A 25,316-nucleotide genomic window follows, 5' to 3' on the forward strand; every position below is an offset into this window, starting at 1 on the left:
CATATAGTGATAAACATTAGAGACAGCACCTAAAAGCACAGCTACTGATTGCTGAAAAGTGAGTCCAGCCAATATTAGGTATGTGTGAATGTGAAAATCTCAACCTGGTGAAAAAGAGTTTTCATAGTGGCTTCACCAACCAAAAGTGACCAGGTGATACTCATGGGAGGCTGTGCAGATGTCCTTGAGGGGCTCAGATGCTTACCTGATGTAACTTGAGAAACCAGCATGACAATCAGGTTGCCAGTGCTAATCAGAGTGATGATAATGAAGAAGTCATCATTCTTGCTTCCATATCATGCAGCTTTGGTTCAAAATCTGTCCCTTATTGACTTCTGGATAAAGACTGAGAATCAAAAAATATCTCCATGATCCTCTTCAAAGTTGAAGATGAAAAACAAAAAAGTACACTGACTCAAAAGTCAGAACAACAACAATAGTTCAACACAAGCCAGCAGGAGTTGCTATCTATGATATCACAAGGAGCTCTGAAATGAGACAGAATCAGTTGAAACTTGTGCAAAGACTCACTGATCACATGGACGTAGTCAAGGGCTCCATTATGGGGCATGTGAAGTGAATTATGGCCACGCAGCAAGATAGGATGTAAATGGAACAATGTGAAAGAAATAAACATGAATTCTCAAGAAGACATTCAGCAAATGAAAACAATACATCTGAGGAAACAAATGCTAGATTTAAGGGGATCATCAATCCATCACAGAGATGTATTGAAAGTAGCTGTGTGAATAAGGGACCGTATTTGCTTATTACAATTGGTTAATGTACTGTAAGTGTCTTTATTGGAAAGCATTATTATTTCTTGCAGGTTTATGAGGACAGAATTGTGTTTGTTTTTTTCTTTGAAGGGGGAAGGTGTGTTATTATGTTCCCAGTGTGCAATGCAGGTGATTCAACCCAGAACCAGAATTGACGTTAGTCAACTGGTCACATGTACTCATGCTGGCTGAACCCATTGCTGCTGTGTCCCAAATAAAGATGTGTTAGTTTTTGCCTATGCTAATTTGTCTTTTTATCAACAACTAACAACTTTTTCTTTTTAAATCTTTTTATTGATTTTAAACAAACATAAATAAAACATTGAGTACAAAGAACTTGAGAGTACATAATTAATAGGTTAAGGTATAAATACAAATAGATGATAATCCATATATAATAACCTCCCAAACTCATAGTGGTTATAAAAAATGGAGAAGATAAGAAACTACCCCACCAAAAAATAAAAAAAACCTAACCAACATGGGCCTTTGCATTATATCAAATATACACAGTAGCGTCAATAACTCTGCACCTCCATCCAAATAATTAAGGATGATAAGAGTAAGGTTTAGAAAAATTCAGTTTAGCTCATATGAAAATGTTGAATAAATGGTCTCCAAGTTTCTTCAAATTTAACTGAAGGGTTGAAGACAACACTTCTAATTTTTTCTGAATTCAAGCAAGAAATAGTTTGAGAAAACCACTGAAATATAGTTGGATAATTAATTTCTTTCCAGTTCAATAGAATAGATCTTCTAGCCATTAATGTAACAAATGCAATCATCCGCTGGGCTGAGGGGGATAAACAACTATTATCCACCATTGGTAAACCAAAAATTGCAGTAATAGTATGCAGTTGCAATAATACCAAAAATATCTTTCCAATAATTTTGCAAACAGGGGCAAGACCAAAACATGTGGGTCAATGAAGCTGCTTCAGAATGACACCTGCCACAGGTTGGATTACCATAAGAATAAAATCGAGCAAGTTTGTCCTTGGACATGTGAGCCCTTTGTACAACCTTAAATTGTATTAGGGCATGTTTGGCACAAATAGAAGAAGAATTGACTAATTGTAAAATTTTCTCCCACTGCTCTGTGGGTAAACTAACAACTAACATAAGAAATCCTCCTTCACTCCAAAGAGAGAAGCCCTAGCTTGTTCAACCTATACTTGACATGTTCTCTATTGCAGGCATCCTGGTAAATCTTCTGCACCAGCTCCAAAGCTTCCAATAATGAGGCATCCAGAGGTAAACCTGATATTGCAAGTGTGCTCTAACCAGGATGTTATAGAGCTTGTGCCTCTTGAACACTGTCCTTGAACAGTATGTGTCTTGAACACATACCATGCACTTTCTTAACAGCCCTATCAAACCATTCAGTAACTTTGAGGAATCTATGGACACAGAACCCATGATCCCTCTGTTCCTCCACACTGCTAAGAATACTGTTATTAATCCTAATTTCTGGCTTGAAAATTGGTATTCCAAAGTGAGTCACCTCACACTTATATGGGTTCAACTCCATCTGCTACTTCTCAGCCCAGCTCTGCACTCTGTCAAAGTGCCATTGTAACTTATGGCAACATTCTACACTCCACAACTTCACCAACCTTTGTGTCATCTGCAAACTTTCGATCCAACCCTTCCACTTCCTCATCCAAGGTGTTTATGAAATTCTCAAAACAGCTGGGGTGCCAGAACAGATCTCTGCAGAACACCACTGGTCTCCAACCTCCAGAATACACTCCATTCTGTCTTCTGTGGGCAAGCCACACAGCAAATATTGTTGTGAATCTTCGCTGCATCCTTGCTAATTTACTGACATCCTTCCTATTGTGGCCTCGCCAACAACATGCCTGTGTAATATGAGGGCCTTTAGTTAATGCACTGGCTGATGAAAGCCAGTTTTTCATACACCTTCACCATTTTGTGTATCTAAATCACTAATTTCAAGGAACAATATGCATGTATTCCTATGTGCTTTTCTTTAACAACACTCTCCAGGGTCACAACATTTGTAGTGGAAGTCCTGCCATAGTTTCGGGTTTCAAAATGTAACACTTCACACTTGTCAGTTAAATTCCATCTTGTCCTCACCATTTCATCGACACCCCGTGGTACCCTGAATAAACATCCCTGTCCATTATACCACAAACTCTGGTGTCACCTCCGTCTAACCATATTTCTTGGAATGGAGACTGGTGTGCAGTGGTGTACAACAGGGTTTGGTGTTGGGACACTTCTTATTTGATACTTATGTAATTGATTTGGATGCAAATGTACACGGCTTTATCAGTAAGTTTGCAGAGGATACAAAAGCAGGATGAGTTGAAAATAGTGAAGTATTACAGATGGATATTGATAAGTTAGGGAAGTGGTTTGAGAACCAGCAAATGTAGTTCAATACAGATAAGTGTGACATGATGCATTTTGGAATGTCAAACCCCTCAACCAAAAGGTTCTTGAACCAGAGAGGATAACATCACTCAACTGCACTTGCCCTACCATTGAAATACTCCTACAACCTATGGACTCTCTTTTAAGGACTCTTCATCTTATATTCTCAAAATTTATTGTTTATTTATTTTTCACACAGTTTGTTGTCTCCTGCACGTTATTTGTTTGTCTATCCGTTTGGGTGTTGTCTTTCATTGATTCTATTGTGTTTCTTGGCTTTACTGTGAATGCCCAAAGAAAATGAATTTCAGTGTTGTAAATGGTGACATATATGCTCTTTGATAAATTTACTTTGAACTTTGAAGCTGGATTTTAACAGTTATTTCCCCAGCTTAGGGAAAACCAAAAGTAGGAAGCATGAGTTTAGGATGAGAGGGAAATATGTAAATTTGGACTTGAAGATTAATCTTTTAGTCTAGATGCTGGTGTAAGCCAATCGTGTAACCATTGATGTCCAGCTCACTGACTTGTTCCCTGGCTTATCCTTGCAGCCCTTTGTAAGTAAAGATAAAACAATCTTGGGTGATTTCTCTGGGGAGGTAGAGCTTCAGAGAGACCTGGCAGTGGTTATGAGATTATGAGAAGTATTGACAGAGAAGACAATAATTTACCCAGGGATTGAATATATAATATGAGTGGACAAGCATTTAAGATGAGTATGGGAAAGTTCAAATGTGTGGTTCAGTGCAAATATTTTACATGAAGAGTGGAGGATGCCTGGAATGTACTGCTAGCACTCAGTTAACCAAGATTCACATGTAATTTCTGATACATTCTTCAGTGTCTCTGCTAGTTTAATTTAGTAATGGCAAAGGATAGGCCAGCTCCACTGGTTAAGGCTCATGTTAGTGGAATTCGGATCTAAAGGTCTATTTGAAGAGACTGTATGAAAGGAAATGAATAAATGGCAAGTGTTAATAAGAGTTAATAAGTGGAACAGCAAGTGTCCAAGGATAGTATGTTCCTGTTTGGGTGAAGGGTAACCTGGCAAGTATTGGGAACCTTGGCTAATGAGAGATATTAAAGATAGAGTCAAGACAAAAAGGAGACAAACACTTCATCCAGGAGGTTAGCATCCAGCAAGTCATTTGATAACTATTAGAAGATGAACAATAGTCTTGGGAGGGAAACCAGAGGGCAAAGAGAAGGTTTGAGAAGGGTCTGGCAGGTAAGGTTAAGGAATCTCCCAAGAGGTTCTCCAGCTGTACTAAGAGTAAAGGGGTGGCTAGGGAGAGGTTAGGTTTCCTTAGAGATCAGCATGGCTGCCAAGATCTTCAGCTGCTGGAGGTGGGTGGGATTTGTAATGAATTTTCTCTTCAATGTTTACCAAGGAGAAAATCATTCTCAAGAGATAAAATAAACAAGTGGAGATCTTTTCTGGGAAATTTATGTTACCAAGCAGGAGGTACTTGCAGCGCTAAGTCCTGACAGAGGATTGACAAATGGATTACAATTCAGATGATGTACTTTGGAAAGTCAGACCAAGGGAGGACTTATACAGGAATGGTGGGGAACTAGGAAGTGTTGCGGGAGAGAGGGATTGAGGAGAACAAGAGCATGGTTCATTGAAAGTGATATCACTGGCAGACCGAGCAGTGAAAGGGGTGTTTAGCATCAGTCAGTCAGGGCATTTAATCTGGGAGTTGGGACGTTATGTCGACATCGTATCTGCCCTTTGTTGCTCTGTGACTCTACCACCTAGCTTAGTGTCAACTTCAAACTAACTATCCTTGTCATATAACCATATAACAATCACAGCACGGAAACAGGCCAAGTCAGCCCTCCTGGTCCGTGCCGAACTCTTAATCTCACCTAGTCCCACCTACCCGGACTCAGCCCATAACCCTCCACTCCTTTCCTGTCCATATACCTATCCAATTTTACCTTAAATGACACAACTGAACTGGCCTCTACTACTTCTACAGGAAGCTCATTCCACACAGCTATCACTCTCTGAGTAAAGAAATACCCCCTCGTGTTTCCCTTAAACTTCTGCCCCCTAACTCTCAAATCATGTCCTCTCATTTGAATCTCCCCTACTCTCAATGGAAACAGCCTATTCACTCTATCAACTCTATCTATCCCTCTCAAAATTTTAAATACCTCGATCAAATCCCCCCTCAACCTTCTACGCTCCAATGAATAGAGACCTAACTTGTTCAACCTTTCTCTGTAACTTAAGTGCTGAAACCCAGGTAACATCCTAGTAAATTGTCTCTGCACTCTCTCTAATTTATTGATATCTTTCCTATAATTCGGTGACCAGAACTGTACACAATATTCCAAATTTGACCTTACCAATGCCTTGTACAATTTTAACATTACATCCCAACTTCTGTACTCAATGCTCTGATTTATAAAGGCCAGCATTCCAAAAGCCTTCTTCACCACCCTATCTACATGAGACTTCACCTTCAGGGAACTATGCACTGTTATTCCTAGATCTCTCTGTTCCACTGCATTCCTCAATGCCCTACCATTTACCCTGTATGTTCTATTTGGATTATTCCTGCCAAAATGTAGAACCTCACACTTCTCAGCATTAAACTCCATCTGCCAATGTTCAGCCCATTCTTCTAACCGGCATAAATCTCCCTGCAAGCTTTGAAAACCCACCTCATTATCCACAACACCTCCTACCTTAGTATCATCGGCATACTTACTAATCCAATTTACCACCCCATCATCCAGATCATTTATGTATATTACAAACAACATTGGGCCCAAAACAGATCCCTGAGGCACCCCGCTAGTCACTGGCCTCCATCCCGATAAACAATTATCCACCACTACTCTCTGGCATCTCTCATCTAGCCACTGTTGAATCCATTTTGTTACTCCAGCATTAATACCTAACGACTGAACCTTCTTAACTAACCTTCCATGTGGAACTTTGTCAAAGGCCTTGCTGAAGTCCATATAGACTAAATCCACTGCCTTACCCTCATCAACATTCCTTGTAACTTCTTCAAAGAATTCAATAAGGTTTGTCAAACGTGACCTTCCACGCACAAATCCATGCTGGCTACTCCTAATCAGATCCTGTCTATCCAGATAATTATAAATACTATCTCTAAGAATACTTTGCATTAATTTACCCACCACTGATGTCAAACTGACAGGTCTATAATTGCTAGGCTTACTTCTAGAACCCTTTTTAAACAATGGAACCACATGAGCAATACGCCAATCCTCCGGCACAATCCCTGTTTCTAATGACATCTGAAAGATCTCCGTCAGAGCTCCTGCTATCTCTACACAAACTTCCCTCAAGGTCCTGGGGAATATCCTGTCAGGACCCGGAGATTTATCCACTTTTAAAGTTTTTAAAAGCACCGGTACTTCCACCTCTTTAATTGTCATAGGTTCCATAACTTCCTTACTTGTTTCCCACACCTTACACAATTTACACAATTCACCTTAGTGAATACCAAAGAGAAGAAATCATTCAAAATCTCTCCCATCTCCCTCGGCTCCACACATAGCTGACCACCCTGATTCTCTAAGGGACCAATTTTATCCCTCACTATCCTCTTGCTTTTAATATAACAGTAGAAACCTTTCGGATTTACTTTCACCTTATTTGCCAAACCAACCTCGTATCTTCTTTTAGCTTTTCTAATCTCTTTCTTAAGATTCCTTTTACATTCTTTATACTCCTCGAGCAATTCCTTTACTCCATGCTGCCTATATCTATTGTAGACATCCCTCTTTCTCCGAACCAAGTTTCTAATATCCCTTGAAAACCATGGTGCTTTCAAACCTTTAACCTTTCCTTTCAACCTAACAGGAACATAAAGATTCTGTACCCTCATAATTTCACTCTTAAATGACCTCCATTTCTCTATTACATCCTTCCCATAAAACAACTTGACCCAATCCACTCTCTCTAAATCCCTTCGCATCTCCTCAAAGTTAGCCTTTCTCCAATCAAAAATCTCAACTCTAGGTCCAGTCCTGTCCTTCTCCATAATTATATTGAAGCTAATGCTATTGTGATCACTGGACCCGAAGTGCTCCCCAACACATACATCTGTCAGCTGACCTGTCGCATTCCCTAACAGGAGATCCAACACTGCCCCATCTCTAGTCGGTACTTCCATGTATTGTTGCAAAAAACTATCCTGCACATATTTCACAAACTCTAAACTATCCAGCCCTTTTACCGAATGAGCTTCCCAATCTACGTGTGGAAAATTAAAATCTCCCACAATCACCACCTTGTGTTTACTACAAATATCTGCTATCTCCTTACACATTTGCTCTTCCAACTCACGCTCCCCATTAGGTGGCCTATAAAACACTCCTATCAGTGTCACTACACTTTTCCCATTCCTCAATTCCACCCAAATAGCCTCCCTAGAGGAGCTTTCTAATCTATCCTTCCAAAGCACCGCCATAAGATTTTCTCGGACAAGCAATGCAACACCTCCTCCTCTGGCCCCTCCTACTCTATCACACCTGAAGCAACTAAATCCAGGAATATTTAGTTGCCAATCACACCCTTCCTGCAACCATGTTTCACTAACAGCTACAACATCATAATTCCAGGTAGCAATCCACACTTTAAGCTCATCCACCTTTCTTACAATGCTCCTAGCATTAAAATAGATACATTTAAGATACTCTCCACCTCCTCCTCTCTTTTCATCCCTAACAATGCATTCAAATTTATTATCCTTTTCTTTCTTCTCCCCTACATCTTCGGGCTGAGCGCATCCCTTCTCCATCATCTGCCTCTCCTCCCTCACACACAGTCTATTTACTTGCTCTACTGGTGAACTGACCTCCTCTCCCATAGTTTCCTCAAATTGATTCCCGCCCCCCCATCTTACTAGTTTAAAGTCTGCCCTGTAGCCCTAGCAAACCTCCCCGCTAGGATATTGGTCTCCCCAGGATTAAAGTGTAACCCGTCCTTCTTGAACAGATCACGCCTGCCCCAGAAGAGGTCCCAATGATCCAGAAACTTGAATCCCTGCCCCCTGCTCCAATCCCTCAGCCACGCATTCATCCTCCTCCTAATTCTATTCCTACTATCACTGTCGCGTGGCACAGGCAGTAATCCCGAGATTACTAACTTTGTGGTCCTTCTTCTTAACTGCCTTCCTAACTCCCTGTACTCTCGTTTCAGGACCTCTTCCCCTTTCCTACCTATGTCATTGGTACCTACATGTACCACGACCTCTGGCTCCTCACCCTCCCACTTCAGGATATCTTGGATGCGACCAGAAATGTCCCGAACCCTGGCACCAGGGAAGCAAATTACCATCCGGGACTCCTGATCACCTCCACAGAACTGCCTGTCTGAGCCCCTGACTATCGAATCCCCTATTACTATGGTTCTCTTTCTTCTATCCCTACCCTTCTGAGCTACAGGGCCATCCTCTGTGCCGGAGGCCCGGCCACTGTCACTTCCTCCAGGTAGGCTGTCCCCCCCAACAGTCCTCAAACATGAGTACTTATTGTCAAGGGGTACAGCCACTGGAGTACTCTCTAGTACCTGCCTCTTCCCTTTCCTGACCGTGACCCACCTATCTGCCTCCCGTGGCCCCGGAGTGACCACCTGCCTGCAACTCCTCTCTATCATCTCCTCACTCTCCCTGACCAGGCGATGGTCATCGAGCTGCAGCTCCAGTTCCCTAACCCGGTCCCTCAGGAGCTGCAGTTCGGCGCACCTGGCGCAGATGTGGACGTCCGGGAGGCTCGGAGACTCCAGGATCTCCCACATCCGACACCGAGAACAACAAGCTGCCCTCACACTCATACTTGTGTACTCATGTCTTGTACACTCTCATCCAAATTCCAAATATAAATGATCAAAAGCAATGGGCCCGGCACCGATCCCTGTAACACGTCACTGCTCACTGATCCAGTCCCGTAAACAACCTTCGACCTTCACCCTCTGTCTCGTAACGTGGAGCCGATTATATATCCACTTCTACCTCTCCCTGGACCCCATGTCATCTAACCTTCCATGCAGTTCCATGCGGATTATGCCTAATTTATGCTTCATTGATGCTTTTCTTCTGAATGAAGTGTCTCTGATACGATGTGGTTATGATGCCCTCATCAGATCTCTGGGTTACCTCTTCAAGGAACTCAAGACAGATTTGTGAGATTAGCTGAGGAATAGAACAGAAAAGTAGGGCGGTTTGGTGTCAATTATGTAAGAGTATTGTTGATCAAACAGCAGGACACTGCAAACGGTCTTCACCCTATTTCAACTGAATGTGCAAAGAGGAGATAAATCTAACCGTAACCAGGGATCAGGACTGTGAGGCGCGCCGGCCTCGGGGTGTTACTGAACTGGGATTTTACAAGTAGCACTCGATAATTGGGTGGAGAGAAAAACTTGTGCTGGGACCTGTGCACCGGGCCAACAGTTTGTGCTGTGAATGTGCAGATTTGAACGGTGTGCCAGAGAGTAAACAAGATAAAATCCGCAGATGCTGGAAATTCGAGAAACATACACACAACTGCTGGAGGAACTCAACGGACCAGGCAGCATCTATGGAAAAAAGTACAGTCGACATTTCGGGTCGAAACCCTTAGTCCAACATGTGGGTGTGGCAGAGAGTGTGTTAAAGGGCCTGACGGTTTAGAATAGTGTCTCTGTGTTTGTGAGTCCGATCACATCGCTGGATTTTTCAACCCCACCTTTCGAAAATGAAACGATTTCACTGTCACGGGGTGGCCCAGCTCCCCAGTTTAGTCCTGAAGTGGGAATTAAAGGCAACTTTTTAGTTGGTTTCAATATTTCGGTCAGAAAACTGCGAAAATGTCGCGATCTCGGGTAAGCAGAAGATCAGTACAGCAGTAAAACGCGTTGTTTTAGAAACTGCTGCTTTTAATTCGGTCCAAACTTTCCTTACAACAGAGAATCCGGCCTCGGGCACAGATAGGGAGCGGACCGAGTCTTGGGGATAGCCTATTTTAATAGGAATCGGAGAGTTTTTGAGCAGAGAGAAACACAAAAAGACGGAACGGCCAGGAGAGGACTGCAGGATGTCTCCGCCCCGTCCGCTCGCTGTCTTTAAATTGCTCTGCACCGCCGCCTTTCGCTTCATTTCTCACTCGTTTCAGAGTTTGTGCTGGGTTTCCAACCATGACTGAGACTACAACAACAGAAGTGGCTCCACCGGCGGCACCCGCCGCCACACCCAAGGCTGCCAAGAAGAAGACGGCCGTCCGGAAAAAGTCAACCGGTCCCAAACTGGGCGACCAGATCGACAAGATTGTGGCCGATTGCCACAGCCAGCGAGGGATGTCCGTAACCGCGATAAAGAAGAGTTTGGCGGCCAGCGGCGTCAATGTTGATAAGCTGAGAAGTCAGATCAGGTTGACCATTAAAAGGAAAGTGGATCGCGGCTCCCTGATTCACACTAAGGGCAAAGGTGCCTCCGGCTCCTTGAAGGTCCCTAAAAAAGAAGGCGCCGGGAAAGTCGTGAAAAAAGTGAAGAAACCAGCAGCCAAGAAATCTATGGCCAAGAAAACAGGTGCCAAGAAATCTCCCACCAAAAGCAAAGTGATTAAGAGAACTGCGGTTAAAAAAGCGGCAGCTAAGAAAACAGCGACCAAGAAGACTACGCAGAAGTCCAAGAGCCCGAAGAAGGCCGCAGCCCCCAAGGTGACCAAGAAATCGGCAAAGCCCAAGCCGAAGGCAAAATCTGTGAAATCCAAGAAGACAGCGGCCAAAAAGTAAATACATTAAAGACCCGAAACCAAAGGCTCTTTTAAGAGCCACCCACATCTCCCAGAAAAGAGCTGATCCTGAATCGCGTGAGTCCAGATCCTGGTCGGTTTAGATGCCAGTACGAACTATTTCCAGAAAACCCGCCATCCCCGGTTCCCCGCTGACATTCGGCGTTGCCGTCCCTGTTCCTTCCCTAGTAACTGAAATAAAACAGTATGGGATATCCGGACCGAGGCTCAATCGGACATGGATGTGTTCCGCTTCAGTCTCCGTTCAAAGGGCCGTTTCTTTCTCACTTGATGCCGGGAGATGGTGGCACTGCCGGAGAATCCCTGTCTCACAGCTCAAAGCCCAACATGGAAGTTTCAATTTAGGGTTAAGGTGACTAAACTCCTTAACTAGCTGTGAGGAGAGGGAACAGGCTCTGGGCGTGGACTGGAGAGGGAAGAAACATGATTACTCGGTAACACGTAGTACTTTACTTAATATACATATATATGTACTTGCAGTAATTGATTACTTATTTACTTTTCCTGTATTATCATGTATTGCATTGTACTGCTGTCGCTAAGTTAATAAATTTCACGATATATGCCAGTGATATGAAATCTGATTCAGTGAAGGATTGGCGCTTCTGGAGGATTGCGCGGAGCGCTGTATCTCCATTCTATGTTCAGATTAAGCGTTGGAAATTAGCGGTTGGAGTTTTGGGTCGGAGCTGAAAGATGAGAGGACTCTGCTCTGTTACTCCGACACCGTCTCTCTCGGCAGGTCAGGGCGCTGTGTATAAAAGGACACGGTGATAATCGGTTTATCTTTGAGGAGTGACTTGGAGCGGGCAGAGATAGATAATTTAATTGTTTGCCATTGATTCCTGTGATTCTGTTGCGGCTTTTATTTCCCCCAAAAAACAATTTAGTAAATGCAGTAAATTAAATCGATTTCAATCCTCTGTCTGTTCTCCAGTTTCCGGCAGTATTAACTCACCTCGAGAAACAATTCAGTAAATGTGCAAATATTAAGGTTCAACTAATTGAGAGAAGTTAAAATGCTGATTTAAACGAAGAAGAAATTAGATCATTCGTGATTATTAATTGTAAGCAACTAGCCCCGGTTGCTCAAAAAATTGGCGGGCGATTTGAAATTGAACGGGCATCCGATCTCTGCAGTTAGATTGGTTGAATTATGACCCTCCACCAGTTTCCATATTTGGTCACAGGTCCTATTTCCCCATCCCCTCCGCTGGTTAGTTTCAAACTGATGAAGGAAAGGCAGCCAATTGCACCACAGGGACCTTATAATGGGCATCTCCCATTACAACCAATCAGGAAGCAGGGCGGCCCTTATCAACTCTTTAAAAGACGGTCCCGGGGTCTGTTCCGACATTCCAATCCCGATATTTTAGGTTGGTTCTCGTAGTGCTGAAGGAGAATGGCTCGCACCAAGCAAACAGCGCGAAAATCGACCGGTGGGAAAGCTCCCCGCAAACAACTGGCGACCAAAGCGGCGCGCAAGAGCGCCCCAGCCACGGGCGGAGTGAAGAAGCCCCATCGCTACCGGCCCGGCACCGTGGCTCTGAGGGAGATCCGGCGCTACCAGAAATCCACCGAGCTGCTCATCCGCAAACTGCCCTTCCAGCGCCTGGTCCGGGAGATCGCTCAGGACTTCAAAACCGATCTGCGCTTCCAGAGCTCGGCCGTCATGGCCCTGCAGGAGGCCAGCGAAGCTTACCTGGTGGGGCTCTTTGAGGACACCAACCTGTGCGCCATCCACGCCAAGCGAGTCACCATCATGCCCAAAGACATCCAGCTGGCCCGGCGTATCCGCGGGGAGCGCGCCTAAACCCGACCTCGGCACCAAGCACAACAAAAGGCTCTTTTCAGAGCCACCAATCCGGCAGGAAAAGAGCTCTCAGCACTTCCATTTCCCCCTAACCTTTACATGTGGGTGTTGAATAAGACTTTCCCGTTAATCGCACAAACTCCAAATGTAGCCTGAAAACGGAGAGTCGGCAGTTCTGTGCCGTTTATAGTTCGTTATTGTGGGTAAGTTTTCCCGGGTATTTGCGGTTCTTGTTTGGGAGATGGGCTATAATTGTAGTTCTTCATTTTATAACCAGTCCCATTTCCGGTCGAGTCCTCGATGGGTTCACGGGGTCACAGCAGTCTTGACGCTAGTAGTCCGGTTCGCTCACAGCAAATCCTTTTCACGTTTCAAAGTCTACAGTTGAGAAAAGAGATCAGTGTATAACCTGATAACCTTTATACATAGACCGACCGCGACTATAAACTGAATTGGCTTTTCGAAGCTCAATAACCAGAAACAATCACGCTGGTGAGTTAAATAACACGTGGGGTGTTACTCTAAAGTAAATATTAATCGAATTAATGAGTCAAAGCATGTTTTTGCAGATTACAGATCAATAAATACGTATCTTTCGGCGGGATCTTAAAGTATCCGGTTGTGGGAGAAACTTGACATTTCCTTTCGACGCCTTTCTTTCTGCTCCATTCATTGGGTTGCTGCACTCATCAGAAGTGAATGGGGATTCACCTTCATGTCACAACCGGCCTATTCGTGATTCGGCACCGCTCAATCTGTTCGGAACGGTTTCAATCCATGATTGTTAACGTTTCTTTGAACTTTAATCGCACAATAAAAAGTAAACATTCAAAGAAAACCGCAGGGGGAGGGTGGAGAGACTCACAATGGCCTTTCATTTTCCATGTCCACAACCGGTGCTCCTATTAAACTTGAAAATGCACGCGTCCCATATTGAAGGTCGGCCAGTAACATTACCACCCCGGATAACTGAGGTAGAACCTCGTTGGTTTTCTGTTCAATTCTCCGAAAAATAACCGATTGAAACAAAAAAACAAATGTGAAGACTAGAATAAGGAAATCTGAGTAAAACGTGTCAGGCAGTGTCAGTGAGCAGGAAGCAGTTAACGTTTCAGTCCGTATTCCCTTCATCAGAGAACATTCTGTTCGCGTTCCTAATTATATCCGCACCTGAGAATAAATCCTTGTTAAAGCTGTACCAGGGCCCCAAGTTCCCTTTGCACCTTCAGCATTTAGGCCACATGCTTTATTGCATCTTTTTCCTGGCAAAATGTACAATTTCACTCTTCCCGTAAGATATAGGAGCAGAATTATGCCATTTGGCCCATAAAGTCTGCTCCTTCACAATCAAATTTGATCCATTTCCTCACAGCCCCAACTCCTACCTGTACCCTGTATCCCTTGATGCTTTGAACAAACAAGAATCTATCAATCTCTACCTTAAATACAGGTAAAGACTTGGCTTCCACAGCCACCTGTGGCAATGAATTCCACAGATTCACTACTCTAAGGCTAAAGAAATTCCTCCTTATCTCCTTTCTAAAAGGACACTCCTCTATTTTGAGGCTGTGTCCTCTGGTCCTAGACCTTCCCATCATAGAAAACATTTTCTCCATATTCACCTTATCAAGACCTTTCAACATTTGATAGCTTTTAATTAGGTAACTGCTCATTCTAGTCAATACAGGCCCAGAGCTATCTTAAAATATGGAAAACTACTATAAAAGAATATAATCTAGAGGGAGATATTGCAATTCTTAAATGGTGTTCATATGACTTGGATATTACACCAAATAAATTGTGTTCTAGATTTAAGGACTGGACAGCTAAAGGAATAACAGTTCTTAGCAACATAATGAAAGAAAGAACACTGTTCAGTTTTGAAATGCTTAAAGAGAAACACTTATTAGAAAAACAAGATTTTTATTGGTATTTACAGATGCGACAATATGTTAATAAGATGCTTAAAAATGTAACCAAGGCAAGTACATGCTTGATAGTTATTTAGAAAAGCATATAATTCAGATAACGGTAGTAGAATCATTTCAAGCATGTATAAGGGGTTGTCAAATCTTAAAACACATTCGACTTCATACATTAAAACAAAATGGGAGAAGGAAGGAGGGATAATTATATCTGAGGAAGAATGGACAATAATATGGAGGTATCAATGGGAGTGTACCGGTTCACAGAAATGGAGGGAGTTTGGATGGAAAAACTTGATAAGATATTTTATTACACCCTCTCAGAAATCCCATTATGCTTTTATTCTTCTACCAAAGTGCATGACCATACACTTCCCAACGTAGTATTCCATCTACTGCTTTTTCCATTCTCCTAATCAGTCTATGTCCTTCTGTCAGCTTTCTACTTTTGCAAAACTATCTGCCCTTCCAACTAATCTTTGTATCATCTGCAAACTTTGCAACAAAACCAGCAGTTCTGTCATCCAAGTCAATGACATAGAATGTAAAAAGAATTGCCCCAGCACAGACCACTGTGAAACACCACTAGTCACAATATACCAAGCAAAAGGCTGCCTTCATTCCCATTCTTTGTTTCTGCCAATCAGCCATTGCTTTATCAATGGTAGTATCTTCCCTGTAATATGATGGCTCTTAGCTTGTCAAGCAGCCTAATGTGTGGCACCTTGTCAAGGGCCTTCTGAAAATCAGCCAAAATCAGCCAATTCTGATTTGTCTTTCCTGCTTGTTATTTCTTCAAAGAATTCCATCAGATTCATCAGATCAGATTTTCCCTTGAGGAAACCATGCTGACTGTGGTCTATTTTATCATGTGCCTCCAAGTACCCCGAAATCATATCCTTAGCAATCACCTCCAAGATATTCCCAACCACTGACGTCAGACTTACTGGCCTATAATTTCCTTTCTTCTGCCTCTCTTTCTTTTTGAAGGGTGGGGTGACATTTACAATTTTCCATTCTTCCTCATGTCCCCCTCATGATGACCCAGTTGTCAAAGCTTTGCCCAACTATGTGACGTGTGTGTGTGTGTGTGTGAGAGTGTATATGCATGTGATTATGTAAATTATGTATATGCATATATGTATATATACATAGAACAGTACAGCACAGGAACAGGCCATTTGGCTGACAATAATGTGCCAAACCAGCTAAAAAGCAAATCATAAACAGCCAAACATTAACTCTCTTACTACACCATGTTCATATCCCTCCATCTTCCTTACATCCATGTGCCTATCTAAATGTCTCTTAATACCCTCTAATTTATTTGCCTCTACCACCATACCAGGCATCCATGACTTTCTGAGTAAAAAACTTACCCCTCACATCCCCCTTGAACATTTCCGCTGTCACCTTCAAGGTATGCCATCTAGCATTAGGCATTTCAGCCTTAGGAAACAGATACACCCTGTCCACTCTATCTATGCCTCTCATAATCTTGTAAACCTCCATCAGATCTCCCCCTCAGCCTCTGGTGCTCCAGAGAAAACAACCCAAGTTCATCCAGGATCTCATGAAAGCACATGCCCTCTAAACCAGGCAGCATCCTGGTAAACCTCTCCTGCACCCTCTCCGAAGCTTGAACGTCCTTCCTATCGTGGGGCGACCAGAACTGTATACAATACTCCAGATGTGGCCTAAGCAGTGTTTTATAAAGTTGCAATGTAACCTCCTAATTTTTGAACTCAATGCCTCAACAAATGAAAACAAGCATTCCAAGAGCCTTCTTATTCACATTATCGTCCTGTGTAGCCCCTTTCAGGGAATTATGAACTTGGATCCCAAATATCTCTGCGCAGTAACAATATTAAGGATCTTGCCCTTAACAGTGTACTATCTTATTGCATTTACCCTATTGAGGTGTAATACCTCACACTTAGCTGGGTAAAGCTCCATCGGTCTTTTCTCAGCCCATATCTCCAACTGATCTATATCGTGCTGTATTACTTGGCAGTCATCTACACTAACCACAACTTCACCAATGTTGGTACCATCCACAAATTTATGAACCCACCCATCTACATTTTCATCCAGGTTACTTATATAGATTACAAATAGCAGAGGTCCCAGCCAAAATCCCTGCAAAACTCTACTGATTACAGGCCTCCAGCTCAAATAAGTCCTTTCAACCATTACCCCATTTCTGCAAAGTGTAAGCCAGTTCTGACTCTAAACAGCCAATTCACTGCAGATCCCATGCACGTTAATCTTCTGGATTAACCTCCCATGAGAGACTTTGTCAAACGTCTTACCAAAATTCCTGTCGACAATGTTCACTGCCCTACCCTCAACAATCTCTCTTGTCACCTTGTCAGAAAACTCAATCAAGCTGGAATGGCACAGCCTGCCACACTCTCCCTAATTAGGCTGTGGGTTTCCAAATGCTTGTACATTCTCTCCCTAATTTCCCTGTATAACTGGTGTAAGTCTCACTGGTCTATAGTTCTGAGGGTTTTCTCTTGTTCTCTTCTTAAATAGAGGAATAACTAGCCACTTGTCAGTCTTCTGGGGCCTTGCCTGTGGCTAGAGAGGACAAAAAAATACAGGTTAAGGGCCAGCAATCTCATATGTTGCCTCCTTCAATAACCTAGAGTATATCCCATCATGACCTGGAGACTTATCCGCCTTGATATTCTTTAGGAGGCCCAACTATTCATCGTCATCCTTGACCTCTGAATGCCCTAATGTATATGTGCAGTTTTTCATATATTCCATTGTGCCTATTTACTGTGAACACACACAAGAAAATGGATCTCAGGGTAGTATAGTGACATATATGTACTCTGATAATAAATTTACCTTAAACTTTGAACTTACCCTATCTCAACTATTTAGTTCCCATCTCTCTTGTGTCACCTGTAAGTTCAGAATTTACAGTGAGTTTTCATTTTCTTGAATATCAGAGTTCCTGAGTTCCTGAGTTCAGTGCGTCTGCCCTTCACTTTACCCACAGCTTCTGTTAACTACTCCAAAGATTCTAATGCACTTGTTAAATGTGGAATCACATTTTAAAAATCCCTGTTCAGTTTGCCTGATTGGTTGAATTTTGGAAATGTGCATATGTTCTCTCTGTTGTTACTGCTTCAAACATTTTCTGTGATAGGTGGTTAAATGTAGGTAGGTGAAGTACTGGAGTAGGTAGAACAACACACAATACTCCAAATTTGGCTTCATCAATGTTTAAAACAATTTGAACAACTCCTGTAGTTAATATTTTGATTTATGAAGGCCAATGTGCCAAGACCTCTCTTTACAACCCTATCTGAGACACCACTTTCAAGGAATAGAGAGTCTCTATTCACAGATCACTCTGTTCTAACACACTCCTCAGTGCTTTACCATTCACCATGTAAGCCCTACTTCATTTTGTCCTCCCAAAGTGTCACATTTGTCTGCAGTAAATTCCATCTGTCATTTTTCATCCCATTTTTTTCAAGCTGCTCCAGATCCCACTGCAAGCATTGACAGTTTTCTTCACTATACACTACACCCCCTATCTTGGTGCCGTCCTCAAATTTTTTGAACCATTTTACCACATTATCATCCAGATCATTGATATAGATGACTGACAACAATGTACCCAGCACTGATCCCTGCAGCATTCCACTATGACTTAGGTGTAGAAAGTGGTAAATACTTGGAGGACACAGTCTTACAACACAGTGCAAGCAGAGTTATGAATGGTATTTGAGTAATATGAGCATTTGGGGTGGCACGGTAATGTAGTGGTTAGCACACTTTATAGTACCAGCAAACCTGGTTCAATTTCCACCGCTGCCTTTAGGAAGTTTGTAAGCACTCTCCGTGACCACATAGGTTTCCTTCAGGTGCTCCTGTTTCTTCCCACTGTTGAAAGATATACCAGTTGGTAGGTTAATTAGACATTGTAAATTGTCCTGTGGTTAGGCTAGGGTTAAAAATGGAGGGCTTTTGGGCAGCACAGCTCGGAGAGCTGGAAGGGGATTTCTGCACTGTATGGCAGTAAATAAATAAATAAATGTCCCATCAAACACTTGAATTACCCAGGCTACAGGCCACGTGCTGGAAAAAGGGATTAATATGCATGGGTTCCCACTGGTTGTTATAGAAGTGATGGGCCCAATTGCCTGTTATAGCACAGTAAAGTACTGTGAAAGTGGGAATCAATATATCTCTGATATTAAAAACAGATAAATCAGGTAATTATGATAATTGTATTCACCATCTCTCTGTCCCTATTAACCTGTTCCACTTGGCTTGATACTAATATTCATTTCATCCCATGAATCTCTCCGTCATTATTTTCAGTAAATTAACATGAACTTGCTTTTCCCTCCCTTTCTAAATTCTGACCTGCAATGTTTACTCCCTTTCTCTTCTCATAGGTGCTTCCTGAGCTGCTGAGAGTATCCAGCATTCTCTGGTTTAGTTTCAAATTTCTGGTGCCTAGTTTTATTTTTGATCTTTTAATCATTTACAACTAATTAGTTAAAGGGTTTCATCCTTACTGAATTATATATTCTTTCAACTTTTTTTCAATTATTCTCTCTTTTAGGACATGGATGGTTGGAATGATCACCCTTTCTGTACTGGTGCTTAATTCTGTTTTTCTTTTCCTGCTGCATATTTGACACCAAAGTCCCTGTTAAGCTCTTGTGTGCAGTGACTGCTTGCAGTGGCTGTCAGATTGACAGTTCAGTCTGCCCCACTTCCCAGACTATAGACAGGATGTCATGTTACATGATGCCACATCACAGGGCTGTTTGTGTGTGATGTCACTGACATCATTTCAGTGGCCCACAGAGGGGGAGCACACTGGGCCTAGGGTTGGAGGTGAGGTAGGGTCTGAACTGGTGGGGGTTGGTCTGTACTTGCTGTGTTTTTGAAGATTGAGAGGTTATATAATGGGCTTCTCTTGTGGTGCACAGGTTTATGTGGAGAGATAGAGAAGACAGCAGCTGGATCTTTCCATCCAGTTTGCTCCTTGCTCTCTGCCATTGCCATGTGGATGAGGCCACAGACTGGTGGAGTATGATGAGCATGACTGCTTCTTCATTGTTCTCTTCCCTTCCTGCTTGCCATCCTGGGAACAATGAGTACCTGTCAGTGTCTTGCTGCACCAGCTCCATGTCCCAGGTTTCCCATTCTCATCCTTGGGATCACATCCTCCTTGGTCCTCATCCCCTCCTGATCTGTAACCTCCTCCTATCTTGGTAAACTCTCACAGCTCCACTTTCCTCCCTCTGTGGCTCCTGTTTATCTTCAAATTACTCCTTTAGCTTGAAGGCCTGTGACCAGTGGTTCTACTGGGGAAGGTGCCATGTACTTCATTTGTCAAATATATTGACAATCTGGATGAGATTATATGGGATGTAATTACTGAGTTTGCAGTTGACACCAAAATTGATGGTACCCTGTTAGTGAAGTAGGTCATCCAAGTTACAATAGGACATACATCAACTATAAAAATAGGCAAAGAAATGTCAGGTAGAATTAAATGAGGGCAAAAGACTTGACAGTAAATGGGAGTGCCCTGGAGATTGTTGCAATCTATTGCAGGATTGCAGGAAAGAATTTCTAAAAGTGATAACTTAGGTGGACAAGGTGGTAAAGAAAGTGCTTGACTTCTCATGCCTTCATTAGTCAGGCCAGTGAGTACAGGAGTGGGGATGTTATGTTATCGATGTCCAGGAACAATGCAATTCGGCTGGAGAGCTTGCAGAAAACATTCGCAAGGATGTGGCAGAGACTGGTGGGCTTGAGTTACAATGAGACACTGGATGGGCTGCTTTTGCTGAAGCACAGGAAGATGAGGTGTGAGTTAGTGATGCATTTCATTGTATTTAAAAAGGTGATCATGGATAGAGAAACAATTGGTTGTCCATTGTGTCTGACACCCCATAAGCTTTAACTACCCTATCTACCTGTAAGCAACTTTCAGGGATCTGTGGACATGAACCCCCAGATCCCTCTGCTCCTCCACACTTCCAGGTATCCTGCCATTTACTTTGTACTCTGCCTTAGAGTTTGTCCTTCCAAAGTGTACCACCTCACACTTCTCTGGGTTGAACTGCATCTGCTACTTCTCAGCCCACTTCTGCATCCTATCAATGTCTCTCTGCAATCTTAGACAATCCTCTACACTATCCACAACATTCCAGTGTATTTCTCTCTTCTGTGAATGCACACAGCAAAATAAATCTCAGGGTAGTATATATGTACTTTGATAATAAATTTACTTTGAACTGTGAATTTTTGAGTGATGTGCAAAACTCTCTGCAGTTTTTTGCTGTCTGGGATAGAACAGTTACCCTACCAAGTAATGACCGATCCAGGTAGGAAGCTTTCCATGGTGCATCAAAAAAAAAACGTGTGTGCTCTGTCCTTGACCCTGGAATACTTGATGCCCACACCGGATATAAGGTGAGGGGTGACGTATAACCAATACCGTCAAGATCTCTGAGGGTCTAACCTGGTCCCAACATATCGATGTAATTATAAAGAAGGCAAGACAGCAGCTATATTTTATTAGGAGTTTGAAGAGATCTGGCATGTCAACAAATACACCGAACACTTCTATAATTGTACTGTGGAGAGCATTCTGACAGGCTGTATCACTGTCTGCTATGGAGGGGCTGCTGCAGATGGTTGTAAATCTAGCCAGCTCCATCTTGGACAGTAGCCTACAAAGTACACAGGACACCTTTAGGGAGCGGTGTCTCAGAAAGGCAGCATCCATTATTAAGGAGCTCCAGCACTAAGGGCATGCCCTTTTCTCATTGTTAGCATCGGGTAGGAGGTACAGAAATCTGAAGGAACACCCTGAGCGATTCAGGAACAGCTTCTTCACCTCTGCCATCTGATTCCTAAATGAACATTGTATCTTTGGACACTACCTCACTTTTCTTTTTAATATACAATATTTCTGTTTTTGCATTTTTAAAAAAATCTATTCAATAATTGTAATTATTTACTTGTCTTTTTTTAATTTTATCTATTGCTTATTTTTCTCTCTCTGCTAGATTATGTAGTGTGCTGAACTGTCGCTGCTAAGTTAACAAATTTCATGTCACATGCCGGTGATAACTTGATTCTGCTTCTGAAGGGATGGATGGTACCATGTGCAGAGGACAGAGCCCAGAAGGACTTGGTGAACCTAGCTGGTTCTGTACAGCTGCTGGCATCCACGTCGGTGCATCACAGGGAATAACTGCATTCTCCACAGGATCACTACTCTCACCCTCTCCTCATATTCAAAGGGTTTGGAGTCAACTTCAAACCTTTCTTCCACACATGGGACAGGCAGAGGATTTGGGACAAGGCACTCTGTGGGAACCAGCTGCAGCCAGACACCCCCCTTCCCCGACTCCCCACATCACAAATCAGTCCCGATACTCATCAGCAGCTCTTTCTTTTCACAAAACCACATAGCACGAAAATAAACCTGTCAGCTGAGGAGTATGAACACTACAGTGCTGTTATTACAAGATGTTAGTGAAACTGCACCTGGAGCATTTCCTACAGTTTTGTAGGTAAGGCAGATGAGCTTAGAACATGGACAATTACTTGGAATTATGATGTAGTGCTCAGACAGGACAGGCTGGTGTGTTTGTCTACTGAGGAAATATGGGTGGAACTGAAGATTTAGAAAGGGATGATGAAGTTAATAGGTTTACATTATAGGCAGTGGGGTTCAGAGGAGCAAATTTGTAGAGAAATAGCAGACAGCTGCTAGAAAAATAAGGCTGTGATTTCCACATGTTGACTGGGACTCCCATACTGTAAATGACTGATGAACGAATTAAGTATTTTGCATCCATTTTCACGGTAAAAGACACTAGAGGTATGCCAAAGCTTTGAGAGTATCAGGGGGCAAAAGTAAGTGTAATTGCTATTACTAGGGAGAAAGTGCTTGGGAACCTGATAGGGCAGAAGAAAATAAATTATAGGCCAGTAAGCCTGACCTCAGTGGTCGGGAAGATGTTGGAGTTGATTGTTAAGGATGTGGTACTTGGAGGCACATGATAAAATAGGCAAAAGTCATGGTTTCCTTAAGGGAAAATCTTGCCTGACAAATCTGTTGGAATTCTTTCAGGAAATAACAAGCAGGATAGACAAAGGAGAATAGGTGGGTGTTGTGTACTTCGATTTTCAGAAGGCCTTTGACGAGGTGAAGCACATGGGCCTGCTTACAAGATAAGGGCCCATGTTGCTACAGGATAGATACTAATTAGAGGATAGGGGATTGGCTGATTGGTGGAAGGCAAAGAGTGTGAATAAAGGGAGCCTTTTCTAGATTGCTGCTGGTGACTAATGGTGTTCCAAATGTAAAAGCAAGGATGTAATACTCAGACTTTATAAGGCACAAATGAGGGCTCACTTTAAGTATTGTGAACAGTTTTGGGCCCTATATTTAAAAAAGACGTGCTAACATTGGAGAGGTTTCAAAGGAGATTCACAAGAATAATTCTGGGAAGCTCAGGCTTATCATATAAGGATCTGGGCCTGACTTGCTGGAATTTAAAAGAAAGTGGGTAAGGAATCTCATTGAAACCTATTGAATGTTGAAAGGTGTGGATAGATGTAAATATACTGATTAAGTCTAGGACCAGAGGGCACAGTTTCAGAATAGAGGGACGTCCATTTAGAATGGAGATGAAGAAGAATTTCTTTAGCCAGTAAATCTGTGGAATTCATTGCCACAGATAGCTGTAGAGACCTAGTCATTGGATGTATTTAAGGTGGAACTTAATAGGTTCTTGATCAGTCAGGGCATGAAAGGTTGCAGGGAGAAGGTAGGTGAATGGCATTGAGAGGGAAAGTGGATCAGCCATGATGAAATAGTGGAGCAGACTCGAAGGGCTGAATGGCCTAATTCTGCTCTTATGCCTTATAAATATTCATTAGACAGGGATGATTAGAGATGGTCAATATAGATTTGTGTGTGGTAGGTCATATCTAACCAATTACACAGAATTTTTTTGTGGGGGAAGGAAAATAGTGGACGCTGTTTACGTGGATTTTAGCTCGGCCTTTGATAAAGTCCCACAGGGGAGGCTGGTCCAGAAAATTAAGTTGCTTAGCATTCAGGATCATATAGTAAATTGGATTAAACATTGACTTTGTGAGAGAAGGCAGAGACTGGTACAAGATGGTGGTCTCTCTAACTGGACACCTGTGTCTAATGGCATTCTGCAGGGATTGGTGCTGCGTCTGTTGTTGAATGTCATTTCAGAATTAGAATCAAGTTTAATATCACTGGCAACTGTTGTGAAATTTGTTTTGTGGCAGCAGTACATTGCAAGATAAAAATGTGAATTACAGTAAGTATATATAAAATAAATGAGTTCATTGACCATTCAGAAATATGATGACAGTGGGGGAAGATGCTGTTCCTGAAACACTGAGTGTGTGTCTTCAGCTTTCATTTACCTCCTCCTTGAAGGTAGTAATGAGAAGCGGGTATGCCCTGAGTGATGGGGGTCCTTAATGATGGATGCCACCTGTTTGTGCCATCGCCTTTTTAAGGTGTCCTAACTGCTGGGGATGCTAGTGTCCACGATGGATCTGGCTGCATTTGCAATGTTCTGCAGCTTTTTCTGATCTTTTGCAGTGCTTTTCCTTCCCAGATGGTGATGCAACCAGTTAGAATGCTCCCATAGTACTTCTGCAGAAATTTGTGTCTTTGTTGACACAAATACCAACTCTCCTCAAACTCCTAATGAAATATAACCGCTGCTGCCCCTTCTTTGTAATTGCATCAATATGCTGGGCTCAGAACTGGTCTTCAGCGATATTGACACCCATGAACTTAAAACTGCCCACCCTTTCCATTTCTGATCCCTCAATGAAAACTAGTGTGTGCTCCCACAACTACTCTTCCTGAAGTCCACAATCAATTTCTTGGTGTTACTGGCGTTGAGTGCAAGGTTGTTGCCGCGACACCACTCAACCAGCTGATCTGTCTCACTCCTGTATGCCTTCTTGTCACCATCTGAAGTTCTGACAATACTTGCATTTGCACTAAGTTCATAGTTGTTCTTTGAACTGTGCCTGGCCACACAGTTCTGGCTGTAGAAAGTAGAAAAGTGAGCTAAGCACACATCCTTGAGGTGCACAAATGTTTATTGTCAGAGAGAATGATATGTTATTTTTGATTTGCATGGACTGGTCTCCTGATGAGGAAGTCAAGGATCCAGTTGCAGAGGGAGGTGGAGAGGCCCAAGTTTTGGAGCATCTATATTAATGGCTTGAATAGTAAAGAATAGCTTAATAGTAACTTTCACCAGTAATTTCCCTACCACTGATGTGAGTCCATAGTTTCCAGAATTATCTGTTCCCCTTCTTGAATAATAGAACAACAGCTTCTCATTAATCCTCAGGGAGCTCACTTGTGGTTAGCGAAGACACAAAGATGTTAGTGAAGTCCCCAGCAATCTCAGCGCCTGCCTCTACCAATAAGCAGATGTATATCCTGTCAAGCTCTGGGTACTTATACACCTTAATGTTCTTTTAAAGACCCAACACTACTTCCTTAGTGGTCCTGTATTTAAAAAAATGTAATAGACATTTGGA

The 25,316-nt window shown here is 42.6% G+C and overlaps 2 protein-coding genes across 2 annotated transcripts in view; both read left to right on the plus strand.

Annotated features, from left to right (window-relative positions):
* Positions 1–25,316, plus strand: part of LOC132382804 (uncharacterized) — a 100,915-nt gene that overhangs the window by 16,149 nt on the left and 59,450 nt on the right. The window contains exons 2-3 of the mRNA XM_059953264.1: positions 10,326–10,940; positions 12,363–12,980. Of these exons, the coding sequence (XP_059809247.1) occupies positions 10,326–10,940; positions 12,363–12,777 (1,030 nt within the window). The 3' untranslated portion in view covers positions 12,778–12,980. The remainder of the gene's footprint in view (positions 1–10,325; positions 10,941–12,362; positions 12,981–25,316) is intronic.
* Positions 10,297–11,532, plus strand: LOC132383186 (histone H1-like). The gene has a single exon (XM_059954070.1). It carries the CDS (start codon positions 10,348–10,350, stop codon positions 10,942–10,944), a length of 597 nt encoding a protein of 198 aa, XP_059810053.1. The 5' UTR covers positions 10,297–10,347; the 3' UTR covers positions 10,945–11,532.

This window comes from Hypanus sabinus, chromosome 29 (assembly GCF_030144855.1).
Source record: "Hypanus sabinus isolate sHypSab1 chromosome 29, sHypSab1.hap1, whole genome shotgun sequence".
In the NCBI taxonomy this organism is placed as follows: domain Eukaryota; kingdom Metazoa; phylum Chordata; class Chondrichthyes; order Myliobatiformes; family Dasyatidae; genus Hypanus; species Hypanus sabinus.